At 39.9% G+C, this 21228-nt stretch overlaps 3 protein-coding genes and 1 long non-coding RNA gene across 8 annotated transcripts in view; 2 read left to right on the top strand and 2 right to left on the bottom strand.

Annotated features, from left to right (window-relative positions):
- The window catches only part of LOC122882248, a 12802-nt gene extending 867 nt beyond the window's left edge, over nt 1-11935 (bottom strand). The window contains exons 1-10 of one of the 2 annotated variants that reach the window (XM_044209448.1): nt 11822-11935; nt 10725-11262; nt 9491-10003; nt 5389-9017; nt 5026-5296; nt 2398-2595; nt 2229-2309; nt 1903-2089; nt 982-1189; nt 1-879 (exon numbers count right to left, since the gene is read on the bottom strand). The exon at nt 1-879 is cut by the window's left edge and continues 867 nt beyond it. In XM_044209448.1, coding sequence (XP_044065383.1) covers nt 1-879; nt 982-1189; nt 1903-2089; nt 2229-2309; nt 2398-2595; nt 5026-5296; nt 5389-9017; nt 9491-10003; nt 10725-11217 — 6459 coding nt within the window. In that variant the 5' untranslated portion in view covers nt 11218-11262; nt 11822-11935. The remainder of the gene's footprint in view (nt 880-981; nt 1190-1902; nt 2090-2228; nt 2310-2397; nt 2596-5025; nt 5297-5388; nt 9018-9490; nt 10004-10724; nt 11263-11821) is intronic. The other variant, XM_044209449.1, reaches the window with a different exon arrangement.
- Nucleotides 11936-12838: 903 nt separating this feature from the next.
- Nucleotides 12839-18212, top strand: LOC122882255 (sialic acid-binding Ig-like lectin 10). 4 transcript variants are annotated; one of them, XM_044209464.1, is made up of 9 exons: nt 12839-14898; nt 14984-15084; nt 15186-15557; nt 15655-15681; nt 15858-15911; nt 16042-16044; nt 16294-16368; nt 16514-16595; nt 16767-18212. In XM_044209464.1, the coding sequence occupies exons 1-8, from the start codon at nt 14885-14887 to the stop codon at nt 16558-16560; spliced, it is 693 nt and encodes a 230-aa protein (XP_044065399.1). In that variant the 5' UTR covers nt 12839-14884; the 3' UTR covers nt 16561-16595; nt 16767-18212. The 4 variants fall into 4 exon arrangements, with proteins under 4 accessions (XP_044065399.1, XP_044065398.1, XP_044065396.1 ...); XM_044209461.1 differs by having other exon boundaries at nt 12878-14898; nt 16042-16141; XM_044209462.1 differs by having other exon boundaries at nt 12879-14860; nt 16042-16141.
- On the bottom strand, nt 17601-19835 carry LOC122882258. Its single transcript, XR_006379320.1, has 2 exons — nt 19083-19835; nt 17601-18778 (listed from the first exon to the last, which is right to left on the bottom strand). It is a non-coding gene; the product is annotated as an uncharacterized LOC122882258 (long non-coding RNA).
- Nucleotides 19836-19960: 125 nt separating this feature from the next.
- Nucleotides 19961-20879, top strand: LOC122882257 (sialic acid-binding Ig-like lectin 14). The gene is made up of 2 exons (XM_044209465.1): nt 19961-20149; nt 20264-20879. Exons 1-2 carry the CDS (start codon nt 20035-20037, stop codon nt 20533-20535), a joined length of 387 nt encoding a protein of 128 aa, XP_044065400.1. The 5' UTR covers nt 19961-20034; the 3' UTR covers nt 20536-20879.
- The last annotated feature ends 349 nt before the right edge of the window (nt 20880-21228 follow it).

The raw sequence follows: 21228 nt of genomic DNA, 5'->3' as shown, positions 1-21228 counted from the left end.
AGCCAGATCTGTTAGGTACCAGAGCACCGCTTGAGGCCAGCAGGTTGGGGCCGAGGCAGTGAGAGGGATAGAGTAAAGATTTAGCAGATCTCTGTTGAGATGAGCCGACATCTGGGCCTTCTCGAAGTTGTCAATGAGTGAAGCCATGTTCCTCTGGCCATTTCCCGCAGTAGAAAGTATGAAGCCACAGTGTGATCTGCGTAACATCAGCTTCCCATCTGAGCTTACAAACTCATCTCCGATCTGTCCTCGGGCTCCTCCCACCCTGCCTGCACCATGAACCCCAGCAACTAACAGACGCTCTAGCATAGCAGGGGTGGAGAGTTCCTGTTTACAAAGAAACACCATACTACCTTTGGGGACCATTTTTTCTACAGCATCTTCTTTGCCGGACAGACCCAATTTAAGATCCACATGTAAGAGCAAACCGCCAAATCCAATTAACGTAGTACAGTGGAGAGACAGTTTCTTATGGTGCATCTTCCCAGTCAAAAGAAGTGGATATTGGTCAACTGCATAATCTCCATCTCGTCTCAGTGACTGGCACCCTGCTTTGAAACGGCACAATAATGGCTGAGCCTTCCACAGGGGGTCAGTCTGTGTTTTTGAACTGTTCAGGTCATTTGGCGTGTCCCCTTGCTTCTGCCCGTCACTACACTGAAAAATTTCACTATGCCTGCTTAAGAGAGTTTTACCTTGCTTTACATTTTGAAAGTCACTATCATGTCTTCCTTCCCGAACATTACTGTTGACTGGATCCTTCGCAGGAGAAGCAAGCTTCAACATGCGAGACAGCTCAAGGAAACGGGAAAGTGGCATGGCTTCAGCAATCAAGGGCACCTTAGTTAGGTCCTCCCAGTAGAGCCTCGGACTGGGAAACTGAAAAATAGCAAGAGACCAAATAAACATTTAGTGGTCATGTGTCCAACTAACACTATCAAGTAAGCATTCAAGAAAGTAGGGTCACAATGGAGCACAAACCTTTAAAGTTCCCATTGCAATGTGGATCCCAACAAACTGTGCAACCTCTCTGGCTGTGACAGGGTTGGGCATGTTGGACAGTTTAATTGTGCAATTGGCAATTTCTACCCAGGTATCCCAGCCAAAATACTTGGAAAAGTAATCAATGGGCTCTCTGGTCCTGTTTTCCTCTCTTGGTGTTTGGAGCTGGCTCACTGAAGTTGGCAAACTAAGGGAGAAAAAGAAAAAAAATATGAGCAAACGAGTGAGCACCACATACAAGTGCAAAACAACTCCTGTGTTTGCATGGAATTGGGTTAAAGTTGTTTTTTTTTTAACATATTAATCCCTCAAATCCTGAGTTCTCCCTTAATTGTCCCATTTATGAACATTTTAAGTTCCACCAAATTTGGTGTAAATTAGAAAACAGACAGAGAAGCAGAGAAAGAATGGGATTTGTTGGGTCTCTGTAAAGAATATTATAAAGAGTACGGTCTAGACCTGCTCTATAGGAAAAGTGCAATGAGATAACTTCTGTTATGAATTGGCGCTATATAAATAAAATTGAGTTGAAATGAACACGTTTCAATCCACTTTGGTACTTACACCTATTTTAGATTTTATACTTATATCCACTTTGTACTTAATTTATCTTACCTGTATTATAGTGTATTATATTTTGATTTGCTTAGTACTTCTATTCCTGTGTGCAATGACATGATAGTGAGCAGCTGTAACAAAAGAGTTTCCCCTCGGGGATCAATAAAGTATTTCTGATTCTGATATTTCTGATTCGGATTATCATTGCACAGGAAAACTCGGACAGTTTGGGTAGTAAGTTTACCGTTCGCCTTTGTTTTCTCTTCCAAACAAATTTGTTGTAACTAAAAATTATGTGCACTGTGAAGGTTTGAAGACTAAAAAAATTAAGATGTACTGTACTTTTGTGGCATTTCATCTGGCTGTTGTGCGCTGTTTGTTTGGTTCTTGTAGAAATAGGCCATTACTTCTGCTTCTGAGTCTAGCTGAGGATCAGACAATTCAAAACCACCCACGTCCTCTTCATCAGAACTTTGGAGGAGAAAGTCCCGGAGGTCTGGTGGATGCTGCCACTCAGCATCTGCCTCAGCTGAAAGATCAATTATTATAGACAGATGAGTCATCTTAAGTATGATGAACATTTTAAATAAATAGATGTAAATAAGGACATTAATCAAGTAGCTACAGGTCTACAGGAAGTACAGGTCATTTTATAATAGAAAACAAACCTTGTCCATCTGCAAAGTCACTGACCCCTGGTTCTGACAATAGTCCTCTCACTCTCATTTCCTGGTAGTCTGGTGCAGAATCTGTTGTTAACAGATTCAACATTAAAATAGAGGTCTTCCTATAAACTTCGGTAAAAGGGGAATATCACTGGAAAAGGCAATGACTCACTTAAATTACTATCTGCTGCTTGATGTTCTGTCTGCTGGGCATCAATGGATACCCCTGTGGTTAAATTCCCACTGTTGGTCTGAGCAGCTCCCAGTAGAACCTCTCTCTCCTCCTCCTTCACTGGGTAGAAGATACACTGGTTGGTGTTGAACTCAGGGGTGACACAACAGTCCCTTGTTGTCTCCCCACTCTCCATTACTGAAAGCAAAAAGGCCCAAACACCCATCTCTGAAAAGATAAAGTCCTCAAAGGCTTACAGACTGTCAATACAGTGCACAAAGTGGATTTGCCACCATATAGGCTTATTTAATCATCACCTTTCAAAGCTAGAGCTAGGAGGTGATTAGTTTATCTTAACTAAAAGACGAAGCAACAGTTCAAAAATACACCAACCAACATCTCTAAAGCTCACTAATTAACACACACATTTAATTAAAAGGGGTTATTAAAAAGGATTATTTTTGTGGTTTCAAAAGGGAGTTACATTGTGTAACAACAATTTATCTATTGGCCCGTACTTGTTTGCAGCATGTTTTCTGTTTCCCGGCAACCTCACTGAAACAACAAGACTCAGGAAGTCACTGAGCTCAACTCTTGTTGCACACAACTCCCCCTAAAACCTAAAATTGAAGTTTTTACATTCCTGTTTGTGTATATATTAAACAAATGATATACAGTGAGTTAATAAGTAAACTTTAGGTGTTTGAAGGCATATTTTCGAACTTTGGGTAAAGCCAAGCTAGCCATTTACCCCTGCTTCCACTGTGTGTTTGTGTCTATATGCCCAGGCACTGCAGCTGGAAAATAGCTAATAGCAAAATCTATTAAAAAAAAATTTCTTTATGGAAGCATACAAGGTACAACCATGTACAAAAAACATTAATGAGATATCGAAGCGTTTATAGGACTATATTCAAATGATAATGTAAACTTGAAAAAGAAAATGTAATTCCACAATAGCATTATAATTTTCCACATATGTATGTGTTATTTGAGTAAAAATTAAAATGAAATAATTATTCGTCATCCCCAGAGTCCTGGTCGAAGCCGCTGTAAATCACCTTGGTACTGTATTCCATGTCGGCCCTGAAAACCTCCTCTCAGCGGTCCAAAGCTCCTGTGCTAGTAGTGTAAATAACATCACTCAGCCGGTGCTCTGAGCTCCCAGTCCAGGCAGAGTGAGCTAATAGGACCGCTAACTAGTTAAGCAGCAGTTAGCGGTTACTTTAGCAACAAGTAAAGCTATCAGTCCATCAGGAAACTCCGTAAATCACTGAGTTGAGGCAGTTGAGGACCCGCCTTGATGAGAGCACAGACAGATTACATTTTCATGTTGACCCCAAAAGAGCGTGGTGACATGTAAATGGAAATGCAAAGACTGGGGGCGCTGTTTCACTTATTGCATTTGAATATTGTCCACTGTACAGCAAAATGAAATGTCAAATGCCATTTTCATTTTCAAATTGTTAGAAAATGTCATTTTCATTTTGACTTAAATATTGCCTGCATAAATGGAAAATCAGGTTACATTGTTTATATTTAATTTTCAAATTTGAATTAACATTTGAATATTGTTCACTGTACAGCGGGTTACAACTCTGAAAATTAAATGTCAAGCAGCTTTTCCATTTTTATTTTAATATGGTCATAGAACCCAATGAAAAAAATGAAAATTGGATTATTTCATTTTTACTCAAATAACACATACATATGTGGAAAATTATAATACTATTGTGGAATTACATTTTCATTTTCAAGTTCACATTATCATTTGAATATAGTCCTGTATACACTTCCATATCTCATTAATGTTTTTTGTACATGGTCCCTGACAAATCTAATAAACTGAACTAAACTTCCTTCATGCTAAGCTAAGCTAATCACCTCCTGGCTATAGCTCCATACCTAATGCATCTAATGCATGTGTGTGGTATCGATCTTCTTATCTAACTCTCAGAAAGAAAGCAAATAATCACATTACCTGAAATGCCGAACTAATACTAGGGATGCCCTGATCACATTTTTTGCCACTGATACCGATTGTCGATCATCTTTGAGCCATATCGGCCGATACAGATAATTTTTTTGTTATAGCAGCTGGTATAGCGGTTTTAAAAATACTGGAATACCTTGAAAATAGCCCCTTTTATAACAAAGTGCTTAAAAAGTCCTTGAAATTTAAATGAACCACATAAAGCTGTCTTATATTTTGACCAAAGGTTTGTTCATCAAGTCATTATAATTAAATTGCTCAGAATCAGAAATCGCTCAACTCTTTCTTTTTTTAAACTCTGACGCGTCACCGTCTCTCCCTCTCCTTCTTCCCCGCCTTTATGAGCCTGTTACCAAACACTAAATATGCCAGGAAAGTGTAGATTTTATCCAGCATGAAGGAAATTCATATTTATAGCGATTGGCTTTTGCTATGCGTCTGCGCGGTCACCACATTGGAGAGGTCAAGATCTAGTAAACAAATACAATGTGTGTCCTCGATCGGTTTTCGCAATCGGTGACTAGAAAGCATTAATCCCGATCTCCAGATCGCACATTTTTATTTAATTTCAAATCCAATCGATCTGGGCATCCCTAACTAATACTAATGTACCAACAGTGTGGCGTAATACTTACATGGACTGGAGGTGTTTTCAATGCTGACTGGCTCCACATTCCATCGGATGTGTCTGCTGCCTTGCATGGCCTGAACCTCATTCAGCACGAGGCTACTCTCCTCCTTCACCAAAACAGTCCTTATATCACGATGGTGATGTGGCTGCACACTTGCACTCTGTCTATTTTGACAGGTGGGTGCAAACAGTGGTGGATCTGAGATATTCTCCTCAACCTTGATCTCCTGGCTCCCAAGAACTTGTACTTTATTCTCAGCAATGCTGTCCAAATCCTGGAACAAAAACAAATGTTGTAAGTTTGCAATGTTGAATTCATCATTCATTGGTAATGTAAGGTATTTATTGGTGCAATGTAGCATCCTACCTGTCTTTGATTGTTCCTTGCTGTCATCAGGCACAGCTCCTTGTCAGCAGTCGCCCTCTGTCTAGAAGTGAGGAACTTCTCAAGTATGATGCCTGAAGACTGGTCCCTGTCATGTTCCTCTCCTCCCTGCAGTTCTCTTTCATTCATTACCTCCTCAACACTAGTGGTAACCGACTCCAGCTCAAACACGACTTGCTCTTCAGGAGATTCCTCTAATGTAGCAGGCATGGAAGGCAAAGATGTGGCAGGAGCAGTAGCTTTGTTGGCCTCAAAATCAGGAATGGTCTCTGGCTTTGAAGTCTTTGTGCCGGTCTCACCTTCATCCTTCATTTCTGAATCAGAGGTGATGGGATGTTTTTCATAAACTACCTGACATTCATCCTGTTCTTTCTCTGATTCTGTTCCTCTAACAGTATCTTCAATTGAAACTCTCTTTGATATCAGGTCCCTTTTCAGACATCCTGTTCCTCTTCTCCTACCCCTTGTAGCATTCCTCACAACAAGTCCTTTCCCTCCTTCTTTTTTCTTCTGGACTAACATTTCTTCCTCCTCTTCTTTGATCTCCACTTGATGAGTGAAGCATGACACAGTCTGCGAAGTTAGACTTTTTTCAGTTGTTTCATTACTAACTTGCCCAGGAAATTTGCCAGTGCTTGCACCCTCAGAACTGCAGGTTCCATTTGATTCATTTTGGGGAACAGTGTCTTCATGAGAAGATGGATCATCTCTCTCATTCTGCTCCCCAACAGTGATTAAATCTACCTCAAGAAGTAAATCCTCCTTAATGTCTTCATCTGTGGTACCCTGGACTTCAGATTCTGAGATGGGATGAGTACCTTCTTCTCGCTTGTCCTCATCTGATGCCAAAAGTTCTCCTGTCTCTGAACTCTTTGTCTGAGTAGAGGTACTTAAAGGGGATTCAGATGTGAAATTTGGAGGGGTCTCACTGTTTTTTATTTGACCTGTTTTACTTCCACCCTTATATTCAAAGGCACTCATTTCAACATCTGAAGGAGGAACAGGTAAAGATGGGGATGGAATCAAAGCTGGAAAAGAGACACTTCGCTCTCTGTCTTCTAATCCCATATCTCCCATTTCAGGCTCAGTATCCCAGTCTGAAGTAGCATTCATCACCCCAACAACCTTATCATGCTGTTTTGGAAGCTGGTAAAGATCCAACCTGGAGACACCTTCAAAGATGTTCCCATTGGTGTAAGTGAGACCAGGACTCTCTACGATATGCACCGTCGCCTTGTGCTTCTGAAGAGACGAGACTTCACTAAATCTCGCTCCACAGTCCTTACATTCTAAGGCACGCTTGGAATGAGAAGAAGTTATTACTCCTTCAGTCTCCACTTTCGTGGAGGCTTTACGTTTTCTGGTGGCCTTTTGCTTGGTGGGCAGTGTCTCAGGTGATTGATGGGAAACCTGTAGCGAGGACAACAATGAAAGAGCTTTCTGGTTCTTTTTGGGTCTTCCTCCTTTTTTCTTACCTTCTGCTGTGAGATTATTTTTAGACTCACTTGCTGGATGTTTGAGTTTGTTGTCTTTACTCTGTTGGGACATTGTTTGGGACTCATGAGGTGGAGCCTCCTGTGTCTGGCCAGATGCCTTTGAAGGGTCTAACTTGTAAACTTTCAGCTGAGGCTGTTTATGACCTTTCAGTAGAAGTAGAGCATCTTGTGTTATGTGTGGGCCAGGCATGTCTGCTGAAGCTGCGTTTATTTTTGTATTAACTTTTTCCTCTCTTGCCAGGTTTTTCTTTCGCTTCCCATCCTTTGCATTCTTGGGCTTATCTTTTCGCATTATTTTTGTTTGTTTTTTCTTTTTGAATACAGGGGAAGCTACAGTTTTGTGCTCACTTATATGAGTAACACCACCCCTAGCCACTTCTTTTTGCTTTTTAATTTTATTTTTTCTGGTATCCTCTTTGATTTGTTGCACCTGTGGGTCCTGGGTTGATGACGGTGATTTTATTTCAGCTGTAGATACCAAATGTCCCACTTTCTTGTCCTTTTTTCCCTTCCTTCCCTTCTTCTGTGACGGTACTTTTTTTTCTGAGAGATTTGTCGTTGGTGTTTTACCTCTTATCACATCTTCCTGCATTGGCTGATTCTGTTTCTTCTGTTTTTTGTTTTTCTTCTCTTTGCTTTGTGGACCAAATTTAACAACAAGGTGAGACTTTTTTGTTCTTTGCCGCTTGGCAGGTCGGGCATCAATTTGTAAATCATCCTTGTGTATGGATCCGACCAGTTCTTGCATATATCCTTGAAAGATAAACGCCCTGGCTGGCTTTCTTTTCCGCACTTTCACCAGTTCTTGAGCTGACATTACATTTACTGGTAACTCTGAGATCTGTGGCACCTGCTTGGTCTCTAATTGTGATGGAACCTCTTCTTTAGTGGATGGGTCCTCTAATTCAGACAGGTTCTCCACCTGCTCCTGACCCTCCTTGTTATCTACCAGCAATTTCTCAGATGATTCTTGTTCAGATGGTTCTTGTTCAGCCTTTTCCTGTGTCTCTTGTGGTGTGTCTCCATCCATCACAAGGTGGACCCCATCTAGACTTACTGTTTGCATCTGTGAATTAACCCCTTCTTTGGGATTAGTTTCAGATTCTCTTGGAGTTTGTGTAAGTGTGTCTGGTGGAACAAACGGGCAAGAAGGAAGGTCCTGTTGCTCTCTTTGTAAAGGTGTCAGCTCTAACTCAACAGTATGCATAAGTGTTTGGACTGACAGACTGGTCTCCTGCTCATCTATTACAGTCTGATCTGGAGTCTTCTCAAGTTCAGTGGTTGATACCAGAGAGGACGGGATTTCATTTTGTGGCACATTTTGGGATTGTTCCAGCTCCACAGTTGGTATCAAGGCTGGGGTAAGTTCTAATATGACTGTTTGCTCAAGGTTTTGTTTGAGGACAACTACCTCATTCTGACAAGCCATTTGATCCATAGAATCAGACTGAATTGCACTAATATCTGGCTGTTGAAAGATGTGATGCACCACCTCTCCCTCAGGTCTCTCTGTTTCTTGAGTCTGAACAAGTGTTAGCTCTATATTTTCACCTGCTGCTATGTGAGAACCTAGTTCTGAGAAAGAAGGGCTTTCCAACTGTCCATCTGGTGTAATAGGTTCCAATATAATTGTTTGCTCCATTGAATCACATAGGTTGTTTGAAGGGTCCAATTCAACTGTCTTAGATTCTGTCTGTTTCAGTCCCATAAAATCTATTTGCGGTGGATTGAGATTCAAATTCACTGATTCTGCCATTTGTGATATCTGCTGCACTTCCAGTGGCGGGGCATGAGGTGGCACCTGCCCCAATATGACAACTTGGTTCACTTTCTGCACATTTCCCAAAGATTCAATAAGTCTGTGAATCTGCTCTGTGTCAATATTGGCATCTACTTTTTGCAGAGGGCCATTGGGCTCCACCTGTAGTAGTGCTGGTTGGCAAATAGATATTGGAGTTATGATAGGTGTACTTTGTTTTACTTGCTGCCCAGCTGGGAGGGCATTATTGGCTGCAGCAGGCAACACATTGTGCTTAGTTTTCATGTGATGTAGCCGTGTCTTGGTACTCTTGAAAGTGGCCTTGCATACAGAACAAGGATACTTTGTAGAAGCACCTAAAGATAATAAAGGAAGAAAGTTGTGATGCATTGTGGTATATTTCCTGCAACCTAATAGACAGTTTGTTTTCTAAAATTTTAGAGTAATGTTGGACCAGAAAATGGTACTAAGACTGAGAGTCTACAGTCATGCTAGCAGCTCTACGAGGCTGTACATAGGCACAGCAGTGTTTTAAACTAAGTGCTAGAGTCAGCTGTCATAGTTTAGTAGATTTCCCTCAAAACCACAAGTGTGAACCTCGTGATGGTGCTAGAGGAAAAGCCAGGGGATCAACAAAGTCAGTTGGAGTCATTCTTTGGGCACTATGAATGTCTGTTCAAACTTGTTTCAGTCTGGACCAAAGTGGTGGACAGACAGACAGACAGACTAACACTGTCATCCCTAGAGCCATGTTGCTAGCATAGCTAAAAAGTATGTTACCATTTGAATGTTTAAAATGATAAGACCGTAACATGGACATTATTCTTACCATCATCTTTCTTCACTTGTGCTTTAGCTGTGGTGTCTCCCCCATCTCCTTCAGCTTCCTCTGGCAAGTGTGACACCATATGTTTCTGCAGAGCTTTGGACATGGTGAACCTCTTTCCACACTCCTTGCAAACATATGGCCTCTCACCAGTGTGTGTGCGGCGGTGATACTTCAGCAATGTCATGGTTTTGCAAGGTTTGCCACAGTCAGTGCAGGCATAACCGTCCAGGCCAAAATGAATTTTTTTATGAAGGGTGAGCTCTGATGACTTGTTGAAGGCCTGGCCACAGATTGGACACTTGAAGGGTTTCTTCTCTATGTGGGCTTTCTGGTGGACCATGAGCTCTGTGGAGTTTGTGAAGTGGCGGTCACAAACGTAACATGCGAAAAGGGCATTCCTCAGTATGCATTGTTCATATTCTGCTGGGTGGCTCAGCTTCAGATGACGCTCTTTGCTCTTGTGATCACTGAAGATTATGTGGCACTCGATGCATTGCAGGGAGAGCTGAGATGCTAGAGGGAAACAGGACAGGAGGGGGAGAAAGATTTTATGTAGCATACACATTATTAAGTATTCATAGAAAGTATAAAGGCTTGCAAAAATAAAAATGTGGCTGAGGAGGGTAAATGTGGTGGCTTAAAAAACAGAAAGGCACCTTAATATACCCTTCCTCTTCTACAACCTCCCCTTACCAGCAAGACAAAATTTTGCACTTGTCGGTGCACTCTGGTGGACAAACACATATATGTGCATACCAATATATCTGCACAACCAAAATATTGGTCTAGCTCCAACCTGCAGTGTTTTATTTGGCTGCTATTGAACACCAGAAACTATTAATTGTAAAGGTTTAACCACATTTGCATCAAACTGTATCAGTATGGTAAAACAAAGGAAGTATTTTTCAAAAGCATACTGTCTTGTACACTGTAAAACTGAATTCCACAATAATGTTTGTGCACAGTTAGTTACTGAAGAGTTTTTTGTATCACAGTAGATTTATTATAGTGTAGTACCTGTTTACTGTGTGGACTGCCATGCCCACATGCTAACACATGTAAACTGGGATTTGACACTAAACACTAAACCTCCTAAATGTGACTTAAAGTGCTGTTATATTTAAATTTTTATGGGGGGGGACTGTGCAGTCCAAACACCAAACAGGTCACTCTATCCTAGCCTGGTTCAGAAAGGTATAACATAGACGTTACACAGACAAGGTAATATACTCACATGTGAGAGGCATAACCAGAGGTTTTGACATGTCCATCTTCAGAGGATCTACCATCGCCTTCTTGGAAGGAACATATTTCCTACCATCACGTACACCTTTATCCTGTTTCTTTGCCTTTTCCCCATCACACCCAGGATTCGTATTTGTAGCAGGTACCGGTACTGTGGGGGCACTTGGCTTTGAAGCAGAGTCCACCTCCATCCCTCCAGTGTTAACTGAGGGCTCAGTCAGTGGCTTAACAGCAGGCTCATTCTCCACTGCTTGTGTGACTGCCATACTAGCAGGTGTTTCTGCTGTTTGCACCCCTGTCCCATTTTCCTGTGGTGTGATTGGTGTTTCAGTCTCAGCAGTAGCAGATGATTTATTCTCCTCCTCTTGTGCATCTGGTTCACTTTGTGCTGGCTGAGCTTCAGTCTCCATGTCCAGTGGTTGCTCTGTGGTTGCTGTGGTCACCGGGTTTGGCCCACTGTTTGACTGGGTCGGACTCTGCATGGCTCCCTGCCTCTTGGCTTCTCAAATGCACTTGTTTATATGTTTCTATGAAATCAGGTCCCACACAGAAACACAGAATGACTGTTAATTACGATGGTAAGCCAACACATACATAAACACTTACTGATAATACCAACCAAACATATATTTGTATCATTCTTGAACTACTTTATAAAAAAGGAGTGTATTTTTTTAAAAGCAGTGAACAGCATCTTTGTTATCTACATGGCGACAGCTGGGAGACCAGAGAATGAATGGGTTTAAAACATTTGTATTACAAAAGAAGACTGACGGAGATGGAGGGCAGCCGCTGGAGGCTGTAGTATAACCCAAATTCAACACTTTAATTTGTATGAATAGAGTGCTGTAACATGCTGATAATTGTCTTTAACAAACCTTCTATAACAACCACAGATACACATATAATGGTTGCACAGTTAGCTTAAATTCACTGATTTGCGGTAAAAATCAGGCTGCAAATGTTAGCATTTCCGACCTGCTACGGCGCCAAAGATGCTAAATATTAACTCACTTTCTACGTTCCCCCCTATTACACACACCCGTATAGCTGTATGAATGCAAGAGGATGTAGATTTAACGTTACCTGGGCTAACTTGTCCGCCCAAACATCTCCGCGTCGCTTCGCACAAAGCCAACACGGAGGAGCTGCAGACATCACGACGTCACGTCTGACAAGGGGTCCAGAGGGGTCATGGGAAATGTGTTTTTTCCAGATCAGTCCTCCACTCATCCAGCTGTTTTGTCCACTCTGCTAAAACTACAATACAACCAGACTACAAGACGGCAGTTTTGATATCAGTTACTTAACCTATTTTAACCCAGTTAGAATACATTTAGAGACAATAAATTATAATGTCATATACTCTAGTCAAGTCAATTTTATATAGCCCAGAATTTGCAAATTTGCCTCAAAGGGCTTTACAATCTGTACAGCACAGGACACCCTCTATCCGTAAACCCTTAGGAACTGATTATATGTAACAGTTAGTTAGTCATTGTGTGATATAAATTCAACAGAATACAGTTGAGGTAAACAATTTCTTTGCTTTCAGCTCTATATGTTTAACAGGTAAGAAGCAGAGCTGTAGACTTGAGATTTGGACTTGATTTAAAAGACTTAAAATGAATATGTAATGTAAGAAGATAGATCAACACCAGATAACCACAAGGTGTTTACCACCATTCAGCAAAAATCCTCCCAGAAACACAACTGAATTAGGTTTAATAAAGTCTACAGTACTGTGGGATAAATGTTTCATCATAAATGAATGTTTGAATCTGTGTCTTATAAGAATGTTTGAATTTGTGCATTGACATGGTTCGTTAACCTGAGATGCTTCACTGTCTGTAAGACTTGGCATACTTATGTGAGCAGACTCTGGGTGTCTAGCGGTATTGATGTCGACCTTGTTGATGTTCCCAACTACCCTGATAATGGAAGGGTCTGGACGTAGAGTAACACACACACATTGTTTTGCGTCCTGTCGAGATTCTATATGACGTAGGACATATTGTATAAAGCTGAGTGAATGTATTGTTACTTTGTAAGTTTTTGGTATCGACTGTGTCCATGTATGCAAGCCGTACCAAGAGCTTTTCAGATATCAGATTTGTGTTGTAATAGACTCATATATGCAAGTAAGGACAACTGAGGCTGTTCAAGTTATTCTTTTATTCATCAAAGTGAAGATTGACATCAGTACAAGTTTTCCGCATCAGGTACTGTCTCTCCTGGCAAAAGTAAAAAGTAACAGCCAGTTGGTGGTGCTATTGCAGCATGTAATGTAGGATCTTCTTCACAGGGATGCATCCACTGTGAAATCCCATTATTACAGTCCCCAGAAACCTCCTGTGATGGTCACACCAGCAGCCACACAGTTACCAGTTTCTGGGGGTTGCTGCTGGAGTTGTCTGGCTGGCCAACATTAGGAGAGCTAGCTGCATCAGACCTGCTTAAATGATGTTGATTGCCAACTGGACTGCACCATGTTCCTCCTGCATCATGGAGAGGGGCAGTGTTTTCTAGTTTGATTTTTGTTATTATTTCTTCAACAGTTTGTTTAAATGGTTATGTCTTAGTCTATCCCCCTGTGTGTCTGAATGGCCTGATCAGCCACTATATATTATTATTATTATTATTATTACATATTATTATTATATATTCCCCCATGTCTCAGTTTGTCAGGTCAGTTTGTGCTGTTCAGTTCTCTTCCGATAGGGTTTAAGTTTAGTTCGGTTATGTTTTCGGTACGTCTTTTATGGGCCCAGAATTATTGTCAGAAGTATTTTTGTTGCTTTTTGTAAATAAAAAAGAAAAAACGTTTTTTTAAAAACCACCTGTGTCTCTCTGGTCTACTAGCTCAGTCTGTGACACCTCGATACACTAAATTAAAAAAAAGTCTGTGAACACACTATGCTGCACCATTAATGCTATATTTTATATTACCACTTAAATATTTAATGAGATTCTGTATTGCTTTAATATGATTTGTATCTTTTTTCTGTTATGTCATCTGCAATTACAAGTCAAGTGTTAAGTCATAGCACTCAGCAATCCAAGTTGAAGGTCTAATAGTAGAAGGTGACATATGTTGTACTGACTGTAAAAATACTGTACATTAACAACACTGTGTGAAAAGCTTTAAAAGATAGGCTCCCATGAAAGTCCTTCTTTGTGCTTTCATGGACTGTGTTTCCAGGCTGAGCTGCAGTACAGGGATTGTAACACAAAGAGGAAATTTGGTGCTAAAAAGAGTGTAACTTTGAAAGATACGACTCTGATTTGTCTCACTCAGACTGCTGAAACCTTAAATTTGTTTCAGCTAAATTTTGGAACATTTTTACACAGGAGGAGGGCTGTGGATTTTGTCCCCCATCACTTACCTTGAAATTGCTTTAAGAAGGGATTTCTTTGTGGCCAGGATGGATGGGAGGAACAATTACAGCAACCAATAATGCTATCAATTTACATATGGGCATGTGAGGATTGTATTAGGATTAGCCTTGGAAAAAATGTGAACCTATCCTTTAATTTAGATACAAAATTTATGGCAATTGAGCAACACATAATTTCAATGCTCATTTTAAATTATTGAAACTAGTCTGTGGAGCAGAGATGCCATCAACAAGATAATGCACAGTTGGCAGAACTGGCAAGCCTTTTGTTGAACCACTGAATATTATACTCAGGTCACAACACACTTATTCTGGATGAGCCAAAAACAAAACTACTCTAATGTGACACTGTGTAAACTTACAAAGACTTCCTTGGTATTCACACTTGAGCTACTGTTGTTCTGATAAGCGTAAAAAATTGTCTGTGACTCAGAGAGGTGTAAAAATACACTTAAGCTTCAAGTGAATATTATCCTATATATCTAGCACACTTTCACAGTACAGTATTGTATTTTCAAATTATATGACTGGCACACACCATAAGGAACAGTCATACATGTGCATTTGCCCTCAAACTCAATGAGAAAGTTAGCTTCCTTTATTTTTTTCAGTTCATCACCACTGTGCAACAGGAAACACACCCAAGAATTTCACATCAATGTTGAGATCTAATACATATTGACAAAGCACACAAAAGCTCTACAACCTCTTCTGGGTACCTCTCACAGTGAGTGTTTACTTTACGCAGTAAATGGCAGAATACAGGTGGTTTAACTCCAGAATTTTGTAGTATGTAGTCTAGCAGATGTGACTGATACTGCAATTAACTGGATTAACTCTATTATTTCAGGATTATGTCGGTTAACCTCAGAACGTCTTTCTTGGATCAGATGAAGCTGCCAGGCCTGATTGATCTTAGTCTCTTATTGATCCTGACCTCTACTACAAAAGGTGGGTGACATACTGTATTGAGTTGATGCGTTTGTTTTGAATTTTACCTCGTGAAGAATGCATTTTAATAAATATAAATTGTGGTTTGGTTTTGAACACAGGTCAAACCTGGAATGTTAGCGTCACTAGACACATTAATGCATTATTGGGCTCAGACGTGGACATACCATGTACATTTACCTATCCGCCTGAACACCACACTAAAGATGTTCAAGTTTACTGGAAAAAGCCAGAGAGAAGTACATTTAATATCAATGACAACGACAAAAATGCATTCGTTTTTCACACGAATGAGACATTTGTGGTTGAGAAGTACAAAGGAAAGACCAAACTCACTGGAGATAAAGTCAAAGGAAACTGTTCCCTCAAGATCCAAAACATCATGGAGAATGAACCAAATATCTATGTGAGAGTTATCGCAAAGGGTGACAACTACAGTTTCAAGACGGACTTTGTCTCCATTTCTGTGTCTGGTAAGAATTTAATTAAAACTTGAAATATGATTCAAATTATATTTATATGAGGAAAGGTAAATCAAAGTAATACTTCACGTTTCTCCCCCATGGCCAGGTGTTACGCCAGTCTCTCTTGACCAAGGTATAACCATTCATTTTTTATCACCTCATTCACATTTATATAATTTGTTTCTGTACTCCTCAATTTGCTAACAGGCTGTATATTATTTCCCCAATAGTTATAACAAAAAAAGTACCACAGGGTAAAATGTAACTATAATGAAAACTGTCACAAACTAATTTGTTTTGTTTTTTTAGACATAATTGTAAGCAGTACATCCACCCCATTAACCACCGCTGGAACAACAAAAAGTACATTTACACAGTTTGTTTCTCAGGACAGTTTCAGACTAATATTCAATACGTAAAAAACAGTAATTCAGTTTCCTTCATAGTGATCAGAAATATCACTGTTCACAGCAATCGTAATTTTTCTTCACAGTGGGTATGACTTCAATATATACGGCCACCTTTGTACCAGTTGCTTTACTACTGATCATTATTTTTGTCGCTGGAATTGTCTTCTACATAAAACACAAAAGGTAACTTCACTTTTAACTCATTTGTCAATTGAGTGTGGGGCTAAAGTATTTTAGTTTTATGACTGATTCTTGTGTTTTCCTTACGTAAACCACGTGCAGACATTTGATTCACATCCAGTAACATGCCTCATAGCAATAACCAATTTTCACAGGTCACAGGCTTTTACCAGGGAGGAATCTGGATATTATGCAAATTTTAGCACAGCATCATCAAACCAAGCCAAAAGGTGTGTTTCATGATACAATGGTTTAACACTAGACACATGAAGATTTAAGATGACTGATGAAATACGTGCATGTGAATTGCAGACATAATGGCACATCTCCTGTTCCTCAAATTAGAATCCAAACATGTGTTACTTGTCTTTTCAGAGAAGCATTTTGCAAAAAACAAGACAACAAGAAACTTCCTGAACTGAAGGCCATTGATGAACCTGTCTACATCAACATTGAGGTATAATACTCCCGCTCAGTTTGGTTTTAATATTCTAAGAAGATGATAACTAAGAGAAGAGCCACTGACAAGTCACATAACTCTTTTAACAACTAAAGCTAACCTTAAAGGTCTTACAGATCTAAAACTCTACAGGATACCTTTAATGTGACCCAACTTCTGTCTTTGCAGGCTCCTCCAGGTCAGATGGATCAAAGTATGGATCACACAGACAATATATATGCAAATGAGGATTATTCAAAATAGTAGAAACGCTGCATCTCACAAAATCCACTTGGACTTAAACTTCATTTTAAAGCTAGGGTAGGTAATGTATTTCAGAAGCATTTTTTGCTATATGTGTGGAAATTCTCTTCACATCCCGACAGCAGTCAATAAATCAAATACTCTGAAAAAAAATGAAAACAATCTGATATCTGTGGCAGTCGCAGGACTGTAATGAGCACATCCAATCATTTCAGACCGAATTAAATGATTGGCTGGCCTGCCTGCCTGTCTACCTGCCTACCTGAGCGCACTCTGCCCGTGCACTCTTTGTGCATGAAAATGTGTTTTGGGGGAGTGGCTTTGGAGAGAGGCCTGAAGGGAGAGGGTGGGATTTTATTGGTTGGATACTTTCAAAATCTAGTTGTCCTTGCAAGTTTCTCCAACGTTACCCACCCTAACTTTAAATGCTATTACTGTGTTCTGCATTGTTTTGCGCACATGTTCCTGTCTATGAGCAAACATGTGTCATGGTGTGTAGGATGCATGACAACAGGATTATTTTATCACAAGGACGAAAGGATACACAGCTCCCTCTAAGTGACTTTATCAGAAAGACTACATGTCATTGCAAAATGAAGAACAGCAGAGTTACAATTTATTTACTGGCTCATGGTTGCAGGAATTGTGAGAGGCTGGTGGTTTGTAATGCATGAACTTGCTTGGTTCATGATATATTTTTTTAGAGATTATTGTTTCAGACAAAAATCATGCTTGTTATTAGTTTTCATAGCATTTTCCTCACCAGTGTTGCAGAGATTGTGGACATACTGTCGGGTCATCTAACTGGGTTAAACAAGTCACATTTAACGCCATTATCAGAGCAGCTTCTGTTACATTGAAAAAGTTATTGCTCGATTTAATCATTCCTCTTGTCCATTCTGGCCATGAAAAGATGTCTCTTTACTGTGTAGTGAGACTCCAATGGGGCGGGGCCAGAGGGATGGCCAGGGGTGGTACGGTTCCCCTCTGCAATTTTATTGCCAATGCAGAAAGTAGTGTGCCCCATATGTAGTAAGGCAGAATGTAAAGGATGGTCAAGGTGGTTGGGTGGTGGCTGGGCATGTAGCATGTCTCACATCAGTTTTGCAAGCTAGTAACGTGCTTTTGCTTTTGTACTCTCTAAGCTAGTCAAAAGCCTAAAGAGAGGGGGGTCACAAATTTTGGGTTTAGTGAAATAATACATTATGTTTTTTCTAGTCTTTCTCAATATGTTTGCCAATTTACTTCCTGTGTCATCTGTGCTGGAGCTGAAACTTTTCTTTTCTTTTCTGATTTAATCTCCTATTTAGTTATGACTTGTGATGTGACATTTAATTTATGGAGTGTACCATAAATAAAGGGTTAAAAGTGGATGTCATTGCTTGTCCTCAGTGATCTACAATGTCTACTCCTCTTCCACTGCACTGTAACTGGTGTACTAAACAATAGTAGCCACCTGTGTAAATGCCTGCGGTAAATAAAGTAGAAGTTAGTGAAGGTGTTGGTGTTGCTGCTGTCTTCTGCTTCCATTTTGGTGAGCAAAAGTTGCTGAGGTGTATTGCATTCACTCCCTCTAACAATTCCCAGGATACTTTCAGACTCATACTGAACTATGACTATTCAGACTACTTAAAGAAAATACAAGATTAGGTCATGTGTCAGTTGTTGGTCCGATTCTAATCCAATACACTTTTTTTTCAAATTCAGTGAATATCTCCTCTTTTTTTAAAATCTCCATCTCCGCTAGTTGTCTGTTCTTTCTGTACGCTGAAAAAAATCTGGATTTGTGCACAGCCCTGGCTCTGTAAATGGGAAATAAACAAAGTGGCTCGGGCCAAGCCACACAACACTATTCCAGCCAATCAGCAACAGGGGGCGTTCGTGCTCGCCAGGTCCCAGGCTGCGGGAACCAGTTGCACTCCGACCTCTGCCTCTGCCTAAATAGTATTAGAGATATTACCTTGCTAACTTAGTATAACAATATTTGACTTGCTACAGCATGTATCACCGATGGTAGAGTATAACTTATTGTTACTGTTGAAGTTACTAGTAATGATGTTATACACAGGCTAAGCTACTCCTCGGCTTAGATTTTGGCTTAGATAAGTATTTTGGCTTCAACACCTATTTAAATATTGACAGGCTCATTGTCACACTTGCCACAGTAGCTACTACAAAAACATATGCTACCTGTATTTTCATAGCAATACAAATTGCTTGCCCTTATTGAGGCTAACTTACCCTCGGGCAGTAGACGCTCTAGATTTTGCCATATTGCCCATTTGTTAGTGACGTTGCCTTGACAATGCGTGTCCATGAATTTGGGGGGCGGAGCTTCTGAAGGAACACTAAAGGGAGGGGTGTATTTATTTGGCTGCTGAGTTCAAATATCAACAATCTTTCTCCAGAATCACTTACCCCACCTTTAAATGATCTAATGATTACACACATTTTACTTGCCATGCACATGCCTCACTGAATCTAACTGTTGGTTAGTTGGTCAAATTGCGAAAGAAGAAAACTCACCACTAGTGACAGTGACACAAATGTCCTTCTCCATTTAAGGCACATTCATATATTATTAGTTAGTTATTAAGGACTGATGTACTGATCAATAAAGAGACTGATTTTAACAAGAAAGTTTAGAATTTTCAGTGTCACGCCATAACCTTGTCATAAGAAACGTAATACTTCATCATTACTGAGAAAAACTAAATCCATACACTGATATGTCACCAAATTTACACCAAACAAAGGAGGCTGGTAAGATTTTGCTGAGGATTATGACTTTCTAGACCTTGTTGTATCAGTGTCCTGCATACTTGGCACTGGCTTATCATCATAGCTGAGAGACTTCCGTCTTCCCAGGGTTTGACTTTCATACTATTTCCAAGTGTGGACTTAGTTTTTCATGCATCGCTATAATTTATCTTATGTGACAGACTAAATGAAACAAATGCTTCCATATTTTATAACAATAAATTACACTACCTTTAACTGCTCCTAGAGTCCCATGGTGGAATGTTTGCATTCTTGTCTCCTAGAAATTACGTTTACATGTACTTGAATGTTACCTGCAAACTTACACGTGAATCTTAGTACATTTCCTTTTTCAGTTTACAAACTTTAAACGTATTAGGAGTACAAAAAACGAACCCAGTTTTTGGGAAAACTCCAATCACGCAACTGCACCATGCTGCTGGATGGTGTCAGGACGACTGATGTCGGCCCTTTCTACTTCAGGATTGAAATGCCGCAATACAAAAGCTTCTCCTACACACAAAATGCAGTGTCGATTGATGTCATACGTGAGTATTGTATAGATTATTTTCATAGTTTCAAGGCAATACACTAAACATTTTTTGTTAATATTTTATTCATTGTATTATGAGTCATGTTGGTATCATATTTAAACTCTGCAGATGATCCAGAGCCTCCATCTCTGTCTGTGAAGTTGAATGATAAAGTAACTGCCTCCTGCTCTGTGTCTCACACCTGCCCATCTATTCCCCCTCGATTCTCCTGGAGCCGCTCTGGAATGGTCAAGCGCCGATCAAAGAGGCTGAATACGTGGAAGTGGGTAACGGTGTCAACCCTGACCTTTATCCCTCGACCCACTGACTTCAACACGCCTTTAAACTGCACAGTGAAGTATAGAGGAGGGAAGCAGGTGAAGAGCTCCACGATTCTCTGAATATGACGTGAGCCCAGTGCATGACCTAAATATCACCTTTCATTCTAAATGGTAAATGAATTCATGTCCCATATGTCAAGAAGTGTCAAATCTGTAATTTAATGTCTTACTGCAGCTGCTTCATTTGTACAGGTTTACTCTCCATACAGATGTTTATAGCTGAAAGAGAAATGTTACCCTGCTGTGGGATGATGACAGAGAGATACTGTTGGAGCAAAAGCAAATCTACTAAATATAAACTATAGTCTACACTGAATCAGCTTCACTGTTTAAGGCTTCTTTCAAGTTTTCCAGTCAATAGGATTTATTGTGTCTGATTAACATTAAATACTTTTTAAATGTAACTTTATTTGTGTGTTTATTGTTTTTTATACATGTAATTGTGTAAAACCAGGAAGCTAAGATGGTGAAAGATGCCCCCCTTAAGATCATTGTCTGTTTACTACAAATGCATTTGAAGTTTAAATGTGATTTCAGTATGATTGTGTATAAATGAACACAGTTTTGGGGCATTGGTAATGTGTAATGAATGTAGCAATCATAAAAATAAGCTAAAGGGGCATCTTACCCCACTAGGTATCTACAGTGGGTATCATATATTATTTATGTAGGATTTACATAAATAATATAAGTCCATTTGTTTTTTAATTGTTTGCCAAGGTATTTGAATATTAGGGCACTTATGAGGTTTAA

Source organism: Siniperca chuatsi, linkage group LG9 (genome assembly GCF_020085105.1).
Source record: "Siniperca chuatsi isolate FFG_IHB_CAS linkage group LG9, ASM2008510v1, whole genome shotgun sequence".
Taxonomy (NCBI): Eukaryota; Metazoa; Chordata; class Actinopteri; order Centrarchiformes; family Sinipercidae; genus Siniperca; species Siniperca chuatsi.
This window is presented reverse-complemented; position numbering and strand designations above follow the sequence as displayed.

Coding starts and splice junctions, on each gene's coding strand:
- LOC122882255 (XM_044209461.1), top strand. Junction 15,085..15,185: donor CCTGACCTCTACTACAAAAG/GTGGGTGACATA, acceptor TTTTGAACACAG/GTCAAACCTGGAATGTTAGC. Junction 16,142..16,293: donor TTCTACATAAAACACAAAAG/GTAACTTCACTT, acceptor CAATTTTCACAG/GTCACAGGCTTTTACCAGGG.
- LOC122882257 (XM_044209465.1), top strand. CDS start 20,035: ATGCTGCTGGATGGTGTCAGGACGACTGATGTCGGCCCTTTCTACTTC. Junction 20,150..20,263: donor AGTGTCGATTGATGTCATAC/GTGAGTATTGTA, acceptor TAAACTCTGCAG/ATGATCCAGAGCCTCCATCT.